This window comes from Macrosteles quadrilineatus, unplaced genomic scaffold, assembly GCF_028750875.1.
Source record: "Macrosteles quadrilineatus isolate MER2022 unplaced genomic scaffold, UCM_ALF_1.0 Scaffold_9__3_contigs__length_116548681, whole genome shotgun sequence".
In the NCBI taxonomy this organism is placed as follows: domain Eukaryota; kingdom Metazoa; phylum Arthropoda; class Insecta; order Hemiptera; family Cicadellidae; genus Macrosteles; species Macrosteles quadrilineatus.
The window spans coordinates 34,417,897-34,433,723 of NW_026542602.1; the positions used below are offsets into that span (position 1 = coordinate 34,417,897).

At 36.2% G+C, this 15,827-nt stretch overlaps 1 protein-coding gene across 4 annotated transcripts in view; it reads right to left on the bottom strand.

Moving 5' to 3' along the window:
- LOC129002720 (small conductance calcium-activated potassium channel protein) overlaps nucleotides 1-15,827 on the bottom strand; it is a 482,452-nt gene that overhangs the window by 127,291 nt on the left and 339,334 nt on the right. For all 4 annotated transcript variants that reach the window (XM_054430732.1, XM_054430730.1, XM_054430733.1 and 1 more), the window contains one exon: nucleotides 13,678-14,031. In XM_054430732.1, the coding sequence (XP_054286707.1) occupies nucleotides 13,678-14,031 (354 nt within the window). The remainder of the gene's footprint in view (nucleotides 1-13,677; nucleotides 14,032-15,827) is intronic.

Genomic DNA, 15,827 nt, shown 5'->3' on the forward strand with positions numbered 1-15,827 from the left:
TGGTTCAGGTCCAAATCAAACAACTGTGAAAACAGAGCGAAAGAGGAACAGAACGGTCTACTACCTCAGTAAAAATGTTAGGATAGTACAACATAAAATAGGTGACTAACAGGTCACAGAAATTTTTAGATAATACACCACCGTTATTGTATTGTCAACACCAGCAGTAAACAACTCATAACAATGCTTGACATATTGTGTGGTCTCAATACAGTTACAGTGTAAATGACAGATTGTAGCACCATGTGTGTTGATGATATACCACAGTTATTGTGGTGTCAACACAAGCAGTAGACAACTCATAACTATGATTGACATATTGTGTGGTCTCAATACAGTTACAGTATAAATGACAGATTGTAGCACCGTATGTAGATGATACACCACTGTTATCGTGGTGTCAACACCAGCAGTAGACAACTATGCTTGACATATTGTGTGGTAGACAACTCATAACTATGCTTGACATATTGTGTGGTCTCAATACAGTTACAGTGTAAATGACAGATTGCAGCACCATGTGTAGATGATACACCAACGTTATTGTGGTGTTAACACCAGCAGTAGACAACTCATAACTATGCTTGACATATCTGTGGTCTCAATACAGATACAGTGTAAATGACAGATTGCAGCACCATATGTAGATGATACACCAACGTTATTGTGGTGTCAACAACAGCAGTAGACAACTCATAACTATGCTTGACATATTGTGTGGTCTCAATACAGTTACAGTGTAAATGACAGATTGCAGCACCATGTGTAGATGATACAACACTGTTATTGTGGTGTCAACACCAGCAGTAGACAACTCATAACTATGCTTGGCATATTGTGTGGTCTCAATACAGATACAGTGTAAATGACAGATTGCAGCACCATATGTAGATGATCACTGTTATTGTGGTGTTAACACCAGCAGTAGACAACTCATAACTATGCTTGACATATTGTGTGGTCTCAATACAGATACAGTGTAAATGACAGATTGCAGCACCATGTGTGTAGATGATACACCACTGTTATTGTGGTGTCAACACCAGCAGTAGACAACTCATAACTATGTTTGACATATTGTGTGGTCTCAATACAGATACTGTGTAAATGACAGATTGCAGCACCATATGTAGATGATACACCACCGTTATTGTGGTGTCAATACCAGCGGTAGACAACTCATAACTATGCTTGACATATTGTGTGGTCTCAATACAGATACAATGTAAATGACAGATTGCAGCACCATGTGTATAGATGATACACCACCGTTATTGTGGTGTCAATACCAGCGGTAGACAACTCATAACTATGCTTGACATATGTTTGGTCTCTATACAGTGTAAATGACAGATTGCAGCACCATATGTAGATGATACACCACTGTTATTGTGGTGTCAACACCAGCAGTAGACAACTCATAACTATGCTTGACATATTGTGTGGTCTCAAAACAGACACAGTGTAAATGACAGATTGCAGCACCATATGTAGATGATGCACCACTGTTATTGTGGTGTCAACACCATCAGTAGACAACTCATAACTATGCTTGACATATTGTGTGGTCTCAAAACAGACACAGTGTAAATGACAGATTGCAGCACCATATGTAGATGATACACCACCGTTATTGTGGTGTCAATACCAGCGGTAGACAACTCATAACTATGCTTGACATATTGTGTGGTCTCAATACAGATACAATGTAAATGACAGATTGCAGCACCATATGTAGATGATACACCACCGTTATTGTGGTGTCAATACCAGCGGTAGACAACTCATAACTATGCTTGACATATTGTGTGGTCTCAAAACAGACACAGTGTAAATGACAGATTGCAGCACCATATGTAGATGATACACCACCGTTATTGTGGTGTCAATACCAGCGGTAGACAACTCATAACTATGCTTGACATATGTTTGGTCTCTATACAGTGTAAATGACAGATTGCAGCACCATATGTAGATGATACACCACTGTTATTGTGGTGTCAACACCAGCAGTAGACAACTCATAACTATGCTTGACATATTGTGTGGTCTCAAAACAGACACAGTGTAAATGACAGATTGCAGCACCATATGTAGATGATGCACCACTGTTATTGTGGTGTCAACACCATCAGTAGACAACTCATAACTATGCTTGACATATTGTGTGGTCTCAAAACAGACACAGTGTAAATGACAGATTGCAGCACCATATGTAGATGATACACCACCGTTATTGTGGTGTCAATACCAGCGGTAGACAACTCATAACTATGCTTGACATATTGTGTGGTCTCAATACAGATACAGTGTAAATGACAGATTGCAGCACCATATGTAGATGATACACCACTGTTATTGTGGTGTCAACACCAGCAGTAGACAACTCATAACTATGCTTGACATATTGTGTGGTCTCAAAACAGACACAGTGTAAATGACAGATTGCAGCACCATATGTAGATGATGCACCACTGTTATTGTGGTGTCAACACCATCAGTAGACAACTCATAACTATGCTTGACATATTGTGTGGTCTCAAAACAGACACAGTGTAAATGACAGATTGCAGCACCATATGTAGATGATACACCACCGTTATTGTGGTGTCAATACCAGCGGTAGACAACTCATAACTATGCTTGACATATTGTGTGGTCTCAATACAGATACAATGTAAATGACAGATTGCAGCACCATATGTAGATGATACACCAACGTTATTGTGGTGTCAACACCAGCAGTAGACAACTCATAACTATGCTTGACATATTGTGTGGTCTCAATACAGTTACAGTGTAAATGACAGATTGCAGCACCATGTGTAGATGATACAACACTGTTATTGTGGTGTCAACACCAGCAGTAGACAACTCATAACTATGCTTGGCATATTGTGTGGTCTCAATACAGATACAGTGTAAATGACAGATTGCAGCGACATATGTAGATGATCACTGTTATTGTGGTGTTAACACCAGCAGTAGACAACTCATAACTATGCTTGGCATATTGTGTGGTCTCAATACAGATACAGTGTAAATGACAGATTGCAGCACCATGTGTATAGATGATACACCACTGTTATTGTGGTGTCAACACCAGCAGTAGACAACTCATAACTATGCTTGACATATGTTTGGTCTCTATACAGTGTAAATGACAGATTGCAGCACCATATGTAGATGATACACCACTGTTATTGTGGTGTCAACACCAGCAGTAGACAACTCATAACTATGCTTGACATATTGTGTGGTCTCAAAACAGACACAGTGTAAATGACAGATTGCAGCACCATGTTTAGATGATACACCACCGTTATTGTGGTGTCAATACCAGCGGTAGACAACTCATAACTATGCTTGACATATTGTGTGGTCTCAATACAGATACAGTGTAAATGACAGATTGCAGCACCATATGTAGATGATACACCACCGTTATTGTGGTGTCAATACCAGCGTTAGACAACTCATAACTATGCTTGACATATCTGTGGTCTCAATACAGATACAGTGTAAATGACAGATTGCGGCACCATATGTAGATGATACACCACCGTTATTGTGGTGTCAATACCAGCGGTAGACAACTCATAACTATGCTTGACATATTGTGTGGTCTCAAAACAGACACAGTGTAAATGACAGATTGCAGCACCATATGTAGATGATCACTGTTATTGTGGTGTTAACACCAGCAGTAGACAACTCATAACTATGCTTGGCATATTGTGTGGTCTCAATACAGATACAGTGTAAATGACAGATTGCAGCACCATGTGTATAGATGATACACCACTGTTATTGTGGTGTCAACACCAGCAGTAGACAACTCATAACTATGCTTGACATATTGTGTGGTCTCAATACAGTTACAGTGTAAATGACAGATTACAGCACCATATGTAGATGATACACCACTGTTATTGTGGTGTCAACACCAGCGTTAGACAACTCATAACTATGCTTGACATATCTGTGGTCTCAATACAGATACAGTGTAAATGACAGATTGCGGCACCATATGTAGATGATACACCACCGTTATTGTGGTGTCAATACCAGCGGTAGACAACTCATAACTATGCTTGACATATTGTGTGGTCTCAAAACAGACACAGTGTAAATGACAGATTGCAGCACCATATGTAGATGATGCACCACTGTTATTGTGGTGTCAACACCATCAGTAGACAACTCATAACTATGCTTGACATATTGTGTGGTCTCAAAACAGACACAGTGTAAATGACAGATTGCAGCACCATATGTAGATGATACACCACCGTTATTGTGGTGTCAATACCAGCGGTAGACAACTCATAACTATGCTTGACATATTGTGTGGTCTCAATACAGATACAATGTAAATGACAGATTGCAGCACCATATGTAGATGATACACCAACGTTATTGTGGTGTCAACACCAGCAGTAGACAACTCATAACTATGCTTGACATATTGTGTGGTCTCAATACAGTTACAGTGTAAATGACAGATTGCAGCACCATGTGTAGATGATACAACACTGTTATTGTGGTGTCAACACCAGCAGTAGACAACTCATAACTATGCTTGGCATATTGTGTGGTCTCAATACAGATACAGTGTAAATGACAGATTGCAGCACCATATGTAGATGATCACTGTTATTGTGGTGTTAACACCAGCAGTAGACAACTCATAACTATGCTTGGCATATTGTGTGGTCTCAATACAGATACAGTGTAAATGACAGATTGCAGCACCATGTGTATAGATGATACACCACTGTTATTGTGGTGTCAACACCAGCAGTAGACAACTCATAACTATGCTTGACATATGTTTGGTCTCTATACAGTGTAAATGACAGATTGCAGCACCATATGTAGATGATACACCACTGTTATTGTGGTGTCAACACCAGCAGTAGACAACTCATAACTATGCTTGACATATTGTGTGGTCTCAAAACAGACACAGTGTAAATGACAGATTGCAGCACCATGTTTAGATGATACACCACCGTTATTGTGGTGTCAATACCAGCGGTAGACAACTCATAACTATGCTTGACATATTGTGTGGTCTCAATACAGATACAGTGTAAATGACAGATTGCAGCACCATATGTAGATGATACACCACTGTTATTGTGGTGTCAACACCAGCAGTAGACAACTCATAACTATGCTTGACATATTGTGTGGTCTCAATACAGTTACAGTGTAAATGACAGATTACAGCACCATATGTAGATGATACACCACTGTTATTGTGGTGTCAACACCAGCGTTAGACAACTCATAACTATGCTTGACATATCTGTGGTCTCAATACAGATACAGTGTAAATGACAGATTGCGGCACCATATGTAGATGATACACCACCGTTATTGTGGTGTCAATACCAGCGGTAGACAACTCATAACTATGCTTGACATATTGTGTGGTCTCAAAACAGACACAGTGTAAATGACAGATTGCAGCACCATATGTAGATGATGCACCACTGTTATTGTGGTGTCAACACCATCAGTAGACAACTCATAACTATGCTTGACATATTGTGTGGTCTCAAAACAGACACAGTGTAAATGACAGATTGCAGCACCATATGTAGATGATACACCACCGTTATTGTGGTGTCAATACCAGCGGTAGACAACTCATAACTATGCTTGACATATTGTGTGGTCTCAATACAGATACAATGTAAATGACAGATTGCAGCACCATATGTAGATGATACACCAACGTTATTGTGGTGTCAACACCAGCAGTAGACAACTCATAACTATGCTTGACATATTGTGTGGTCTCAATACAGTTACAGTGTAAATGACAGATTGCAGCACCATGTGTAGATGATACAACACTGTTATTGTGGTGTCAACACCAGCAGTAGACAACTCATAACTATGCTTGGCATATTGTGTGGTCTCAATACAGATACAGTGTAAATGACAGATTGCAGCACCATATGTAGATGATCACTGTTATTGTGGTGTTAACACCAGCAGTAGACAACTCATAACTATGCTTGGCATATTGTGTGGTCTCAATACAGATACAGTGTAAATGACAGATTGCAGCACCATGTGTATAGATGATACACCACTGTTATTGTGGTGTCAACACCAGCAGTAGACAACTCATAACTATGCTTGACATATGTTTGGTCTCTATACAGTGTAAATGACAGATTGCAGCACCATATGTAGATGATACACCACTGTTATTGTGGTGTCAACACCAGCAGTAGACAACTCATAACTATGCTTGACATATTGTGTGGTCTCAAAACAGACACAGTGTAAATGACAGATTGCAGCACCATGTTTAGATGATACACCACTGTTATTGTGGTGTCAACACCAGCAGTAGACAACTCATAACTATGCTTGACATATGTTTGGTCTCTATACAGTGTAAATGACAGATTGCAGCACCATATGTAGATGATACACCACTGTTATTGTGGTGTCAACACCAGCAGTAGACAACTCATAACTATGCTTGACATATTGTGTGGTCTCAAAACAGACACAGTGTAAATGACAGATTGCAGCACCATATGTAGATGATGCACCACTGTTATTGTGGTGTCAACACCATCAGTAGACAACTCATAACTATGCTTGACATATTGTGTGGTCTCAAAACAGACACAGTGTAAATGACAGATTGCAGCACCATATGTAGATGATACACCACCGTTATTGTGGTGTCAATACCAGCGGTAGACAACTCATAACTATGCTTGACATATTGTGTGGTCTCAATACAGATACAATGTAAATGACAGATTGCAGCACCATGTGTATAGATGATACACCACTGTTATTGTGGTGTCAACACCAGCAGTAGACAACTCATAACTATGCTTGACATATGTATGGGCTCAATACAGTTACAGTGTAAATGACAGATTGCAGCACCATGTTTAGATGATACACCACTGTTATTGTGGTGTCAACACCAGCAGTAGACAACTCATAACTATGCTTGACATATGTATGGGCTCAATACAGTTACAGTGTAAATGACAGATTGCAGCACCATGTTTAGATGATACACCACTGTTATTGTGGTGTCAACACCAGCAGTAGACAACTCATAACTATGCTTGACATATGTATGGGATCAATACAGTTACAGTGTAAATGACAGATTGCAGCACCATGTGTAGATGATACACCACTGTTATTGTGGTGTCAACACCAGCGGTAGTCAACTCATAACAATGCTTGACATATTGTGTGGTCTCAATACAGTTACAGTGTAAATGACAGATTACAATACAATGTGTGTAGATGATACACCACTGTTATTGTGGTGTCAACACCAGCAGTATACAGCTCATAACTATGCTTGACATATAATGTGGTCTCAATACAGATACAGTGTAAATGACAGATTGCAGCACCATGTGTAGATGATACACCACTGTTATTGTGGTGTCAACACCAGCAGTATACAGCTCATAACTATGCTTGACATATTGTGTTGTCTCAATACAGTTACAGTGTAAATGACAGATTGCAGCACCATATGTAGATGATACACCACTGTTATTGTGGTGTCAACACCAGCAGTAGACAACTCATAACTATGCTTGACATATTGTGTAGCCTCAATACAGTTACAGTGTAAATGACAGATTGCAGCACCATGTGTAGATGATACACCACCGTTATCGTGGTGTCAACACCAGCAGTAGACAACTCATAACTATGCTTGACATATTGTGTGGTCTCAATACAGATACAGTGTAAATGACAGATTGCAGCACCATAAAATGTAGATGATACACCACTGTTATTGTAGTGTCAACACCAGCAGTATACAGCTCATAACTACACTTGACATATGTATGGTTTTAATACAATTGAATTAGTATGCTTCGGCTTAACTTTGTTTTATGCACTAAATTATACAATTTTTAAAATATTAACAGGCAATAAATACTTTTTTTAATATTTATTAATACCTATGTTTATCAACTCGCTCTTATGACCTAAATCATTCAGAAATTTGTTTTTATTACATTTAGATAAAATAAAATTTGATATTACATATTCTAGGCTTACTTAAATTTTAACATGAGTGCTCAATATATTTTGCAGCATTGATGTTGTAGTGGCACAAGTGATCAGTGACGTCATGTATTACGTCAGAGAATGGGGGGGGGGTGTAAAGGGGGTTGACAAACTGGGTGGTGGGGTTACTGATGGATCACACTAACTGATGTCGTATTTTATCGTTTTGAATGTCATAATGTGCCATGACGTATAATTGATATTAGTTGTAAATAAAAATATTTAGAAATAACATGTACTTTTGGGATGTTGAAATCGCCCTACCTTTGACAAGAGGTTAATTTTCTAAAACTGAAACTTCGAAGCAAAATAATTCAATTTTGCTGTAATCATTTTATGGTATAATTAAAATTAAATAATACTTTTTGAGCTTTAGCTTTGTGACTCTTTTAAAAAAAGGCAATGCAATTATTAGTTATGAGATAAACTAGGGATATATAGTGTTTCGTGTTAACTATGAAACTATATCGGACTTTATTGAGTATGGAGATACCAGAATAGTCGTAAAATAGAATGAGGGAAAGTATAGCAAATGTTATAGGTGATATGTTTGAAGTACGTTAATTTATTAATGAAGTACGATTTTTATTAATAGTTTGTAATGCACTGAATGTACTATATAAACAATGATTGCATGACGAATTCCAATAGTGTATTAATAAACTCGCCACAAAAAATATCAATGTTTTTTTCTTTTATGATTTTTTTACTACAGTTTCTAATAATATTGCGGAAAGCTTAAGAACCATTCTTATGGAAAATTAGGTACAAAAAGTCCTATTAAACCATTTTGGACTCCTCCTTGAAACTATTATTTTCCTCCTGTGAATTATCAAGGCTGTGCCAATAGGCTGGCAAGGCACCTATGTATTATTCGAAGGTAAATTAAAGTGTAAACTGACCTATGGTAGGACTAATAGTAAAGGCCAGGTGATCAGTGACGTAATACATGACTTCAGAGGGGGAGGGGGCTGTCAGGAGTGCTGCTAGATTGATCACCCAAGTGCTTGATGTATGTCATTGATCTTAATTCTTTACTGAGCATCCAGTTGTTCTACACCAAAACATTTCTTTCACAGAATATGTATTTATTGGGAATTTCTCCCTATAATATAAAATCAAATCAAACTGGTAGTGATATATTATGTTTAGTCACATATACAGTGTGGTAATATATTTACAGATCTGTTTCATTAATTTATATTTTATTATACATAGCCTACACATACTTCTTGTCATCAATACTAAGAGGACTAAACCTAATGTTCGTCTTCAGCCCCAAAAAGTAGTTAAAGGGTTGCTATTTTTGGGTCACATAGCCCCAAATCTAAAATAAGATTAAAGGCACACATGTGGTTTTATACTATCTTAGTTCAAACTCAATGTAGGAAAAACATACAATTAATCAAAATTATAAATAAATGTCTAGCACTATTTAGAATTTGTAACCAAGAACAATTTGCCAAAAATTTTTGAACGTGTGCCAAACACTTAATGCAATTAGATCAATACTGATATGTGTTGTGGTTTAATCTATAAAAAATCGTTTACTCTGATTAAATTCAGATGATGAAATAATTAAAACTATCGAACCAAAATGTTTTGAGATTACCTATATGTATATTTAATTTTAGATCAATGATTCAATTATTTATTAGGCCACTAAGCAAAGCAATAGGCTAAGTCACTTACAATACATAGTAAATAATAAATAGAAAACAAAACGCAAGTTAGATAAATATAAAATTAAGTGTTAGATAGTTAAATCTGTAAGTGATTAATTAATTCATCAACTGATTTATTATTATTAAGTTTGTTAGTAAATATTCTGTTTACATTGATGTGTTTAAGAATTAAATAAAATGGTTCTTTTGTATTTTGAATATCATTTAGTGTAATTCTATATTAAATAAAATGGTTCTTTTGTATTTTTAATATCATTTAGTGTAATTCTATATTAAGGAAACAAACAAAACCATTGGATTAACAAACTGAAAACTTCTGCAATATGATGGTTGGTAATTGGCGCATTTATATATGAATTAAAAATAATTCACCTTAGTAATGGTAAATCACGATTAGGCCTGCTCATCAAGACACATGTATCTAAATTCCTTTGATTACAATTAGCGATTTTTCGTATTAAACAGCATTTGAAGTAAAATAATAAACACCACATTCATAAGAGAAATTATAATTTGATTTATTTTCAACCAAATAAAGAATTTATAGCAAAACTTAAGGTAGTTCATAGTTCCAACTTGTTGGAAAGTTCCTCTTTAGGTTTAAACGTCAAACGTCATTTCCAAATTTGGTTGACTGACTCAAGTGGTTTCGTTTAATCAACCTTTGTACTAAGTCCCCTGTGTCAGTGTACCTTATAAAAATACCCCCGCCGCAGCAAACCTGCCGACTAAGCGAATTTCCATTTGTCTTAATTGATTTTCAATTAAATATATTTTAATAACATTAGGTTTAACCAGTACCTAGGTTTGCTGCTACAAGGAAACTAATAAAGTGTGTTTTTTTTGTAAAATATTGATAGCTTAGTACAAAAAAAAAATATTTGATCAAAATACAAAATATATCCATAAACAAGCAAACTACAACATTTGACAATATTCTCCATAAGAATAACATGGGAATTTTAAATTTACAATTTTTTTTAATTTTCTCCATTACTATTAACCGAACAAAAATACTTTTATATACTAAATTAATTGTTTTTTTAAGCTCTTTAAAAAGGTCTCAAGAGAAATTGGGAAATTTTGTGTTTTGAGGGTCAAAAGTGAGAAAAACCAATTTTTACCCCATAAAACCCCCCGTAAAGCCCCGTTCCCATGGTCCGATCATGCTGGTTCGCGAACTCATTCAAGTTTATCCCGCTTTACACCTTTAAACCAAATTTCATCAAAATCGGACAAAAATTACTCAAGTTATCGCGTTCACGGACGTATATATATATATATATATATATATATATATAAGTCTATATATATATATATATATATATATATACATATATAAAAATTTGAACGAATGGTGTTTTTGGCCTCTGGGAACATCAAAATGAAAAAGTAAATCGGTCCCGGGTCTAGGTCTTACCGTGCCACCTACGGTAATAGCTACTTCCCTATAGGGAAATTCGCTAAAAGCAAACTAAGAGATGATGTTTGAAAATATACATGAATTATATACCCATTAACAATGAATACAAACAAATGACATGAACGATCCACCTAGAATTTGAGAAATATCTACATTTTCCTTTGGGTAAAGAAGTATCACTTACACTAGAATGTTCAACTACCGAAGAGGAAGACAGATTGTACAAATCGATTGAACATTTATCTTCTAATGCAGTGACGTTGTCGACTCTAACTCTCCGAAAAGTCTGAGAAGCTTTAAAAGGATCTTGACAAAAAGTCGAATGGTATAGAATTTTAATGCATGGTTTGATTACATGAAAACAACCAACAATTATGAATTGTATTTGTCCTATTAGGTTAGTTTTCATTTGTTTTTTTAATACGCAAATATAGAATTACTTTTTACATAATTATCTTGAATTGGTTACAAAACAAGAAGCTATAGAAAATTATATACACAGAAAATTACAGAAGATAGCTATAGAAAATTTAATTGAACGCAATGAACCAGAATCAGTCTTAATATTAATTAATAATATTAATAATAATATTTAATGAGTATTGAATATTTATTTAATATTTACATAGACTATTCACTACGTTACATATAAAGTTTTTAGCAAAATGCAATCCATTATTCGCAATCACGATATGCTAAGTCTGAGATTATGTAATCTCAATTTCGAGAAGATTATAGGATAACCAATTATACCAACGATGATGGCGAGAGTGCCCGAAAACCACAAACAGGGATTTAGCATTGAGAGGTCGGACTGCACTGAACTTCCAATCCTCCAGATTAAAACTTGATTTCGCGGTTGACCAAACATTTTGGCAAATCAACCGTCTCGTTTTTATAACAACTCTGAATGAGTTACACAATGGAGTTGGATGACTCCAAAAGTACCGCCAAAAAATTGATTTAATAAGCTGTAAACTCAGTTAAGTTTAGTAAACTGTTCACTCGTGGAGAAATAGTTAAACACCCCTTTCTCTGGTTGATGGGGGTTTCTTGAATGTCATTTGCTTATTCTTATACACCCCTTGTAAAATTGTTTCTTCAATGTTTGCAATAAAGTTTTGTATCAAATGTCTTTACTGTCGTAATAGTTGAAGCTATGGCTACAAATGCCATTGGTTTTATTTTAGTGTCATACAAATATCATATTACATGTATTATTTTTTTCACTCCACATAATTTTCAAATTGTATTAAACACGCTTTGAATTTAAGAAGTAATACTATGTGGTGTTACCACTACTCTGTGGCATTGAGTCGTCGTTAAGTTGTCGTATTATCTACAGAGAATCGTGTTGATTCATTAGACGAAAATCAATTTTCCTTATGCCAGAGCGATCACTGTGTTCTGATAACAATGTCAAACTTAATTGTCAATATTTATCCAATATTTGAAATTGATTGTAACAGCATTTTCGAAAATCTATATAAACTTACAACCCATTTTCCCCTGTACTATAAAATAGCTTTATGATCCTAACAGAACAACGATAAATGCGTATAGATCAGTCAAAGGTTGATGTTCGGTAGGCTATAAATAGAAACATATCGTAATGTATACTTAGGCTGTTACGCTGACGATGATGGCTTAGGCTGATCGACAAAGACTGGTGATAAAGACGTATTCAAAGACGGGATAATGCTGCTATATTTGTTATATACGTGCATTTATGGGTAAACTATTAGTTCAAAAACACCATGAATGAACTCAAAAACTAAATTCTACAATCTTATTAAATACTCGATGACTGAACACGTCGTTATATGATATGATCATCGAATTGACCATCCACCCATTCGTGGAGTGGAATGAGTGAAGAAGTTTTGGATTTATATTGTTGTGGTTTATCAAAGCTCTAAATATTTCTCAGAATTCTCTGGTGTAGTAACATTTCAGCCAAACGCAAATTTCTTAGAAAAACAGTAACACTTAATATCACCCGCTTTTACAATTGATTAAATAAGTAACATTTCGGCCGACGAAAAATGTACAAGGGCTGGGGAACACAACGGTCCACGACCTGTATACTTTGCAACCTCCTGACCTAACCTTACCTGACCTATCCTAATCTAACGTAACGCAGTTTGTGGTGGGTTAACTTTAAATCTAATGCATTTTTTTTTGTTCATACGTGTTAGTTTTTCACCATCCTCCCAAATAGTTTGTGAAGTCCTGTCAAATATTTTTTGGGACGAAGTGTTACTAGCTGTATTCATTGTTAATAGTGAGCAGGTATAGAGTTGGACCCCAGGCCACATCTGAGGATTTCGACCCGAAATGTTACTGGGCCGAAGTGTTACGGCACGAATTTTCTTACCCCAGAGCCTTTAGCATCACATTTTCATGCATATTAACATCAGTTAACCCCCCCCCCCCTCCTTGGTCCTATTTCTACGAAAATACATGTAAATCACTAACCTTAGTATAAACACCGGCGCTGCTAAGTTCGTTCTCAATCACCATGATGATTATGCCGAACATCCCCATGACCAAGGCGTAGTCACTGATCCTCTTGCGTTTCTCGAACAGCGCCTTCCGTCGGCCCAGACGATAGCCGACGTTCGGTTTGTGCTTGCCGTTCACGTTCCCGCTAGATCCTAGACTTCCTCCCTTGCAGATGAGAGCGCCTCCGATAGCCCGCTCCTCCGTGTACTTGGGATACTCCGAGTGTATCCCGACCAATGCGATGCCTGCTTCCTCCTGACTACTCTGGCCGCCGGACCCTCCCTTCATTGCTCCCGGGATGGACAACGTGGAGACTGGCTTCCGGAGCTGAAACAGAAAAGAGAACGTTTTAGAGAAAGTTAGGTTTAGATATATAGCCTGTGTAATCCAACCTGGCTCTTGACTCTTCGTCAACATGGGACTGGCTCGAGTCTTAAACCCACAGCCTTCAGGTAGACGGGTCAGAGAGTCAGAAGGTTATACCATACAGACTATTTACATGGTATACTATTCGAAGCACATTAACATACAGAATGTTTAGTACAATACGATGGTTGTTCATACTAATGAAAGTAAAATTCAACGTAAGCCACCATGTGCTACGTAAGCTATATAGTTAAGAACTACGTAAGAATGGTTTCTTAAGTTCACTTAAGGTTTTTTTTATAGACGACAAATTGTGATACATGTACTTTTATCAATCGCGAAAGGTTAAATATAAAAGTTGTAGGTATTGTGGTAGGTATGTTGTAGGTAAACATTTTAAGATTTGTACATGGAATAGACAAGGAAAAGATCAGAAGTTCAATCTACATTATAGAGGGAAATAGTGCTGTGGAGTCATAGTCATGGTTTCTGAATCAGCAGTCATACTGAAAAGCTTTGGCATAAATTTAATATGTATTAAAAGTTGTAGGAACATTATTTCTGGAGCAAGGACAGGCTAAAATACAGTTTGTCCTTGGAGTATGTGGTGAGTTAAGTATATGAATAATAGGGAAGCTATTTGTTAATAGCTCTGCAAAGATTTGTTCCCACATGCTTTTGATGTTTAAAAAAAATGGATACCATTGTTTTACTCATATTGCTTAATTAAAACGACTCAATCTCTAAATACTTGATATGTGATGTAGGTGAATTATGTTTGATAACTATAATCTTCTACCGTAATATAAAACACAGCTAGAAAGAATGACCCACCAAAAACAAAACTATAAGGCCAAGAGATGTGTTTTTACGTATACAAATAAATCAATCATCAATAGTTTTTAGGATCACCACCTTGCTTGTACTTGTTTAATTTGGTGAGGTTGAGATACTTAAAACACATTTTCGGCAATTTTTGCAAGCAAGTTAGTACTTATATGAACTTGTACTTTTTCTAAAAAATTTATTAGTTTTTAAAACAAAGAAAATAAACTGAGAAATAACAAAGAAAGGCGTAAAAAGTACACGTCCAATTTCTCACAATTATCAACAATGGAGGTTGGAAAACAGTGCGCAATGGGCATTGTTTAGACTGTAATTAACTACTTGATTTACGGAACACGCTGTAGACTGACCCAGCTAACCGAGTGGAAGCGATTACACCGTCCGCAATCTGCTGGAAATGGATCTCGTTTTAATAATTTGTCCATGATGAATTGCAAACGGATTGAACAGTACCAGCGCCGGTCCGCTATCAATATGGTAACCATAACATTAACTATTCGATACTGGGACTGGTACGAGTTTTGTTCATTTGTTGATTCCAATTTGTAATTCAAACACATGTTACACATGTTATAGTATGCTTTTATGTAAAAGACAGGCATTTGTGAAACTAAGTGGACTGCCGTAGATACATTTTTAAATATTTATAGAGAATTATATTTTGGCATTTTAAACCTGTGTTTTCTTCTGAATTTCTAATAAAATATTGAATAAACAGAATACATCATGATTCTCAATATTTCTCCTACGGTTGAATTATTGGCTTACTAAAAATAAATGGTTATTAGGAACTAGCTTACTGAACTGAGCTAACATTTTTGTGCTTTCACAACTACGAACTCACGCTGCATAATAATTGTGGTTTGTTTTTTTACATTTCTAGCTGAGAGTTGGACAATTTATAATATTTG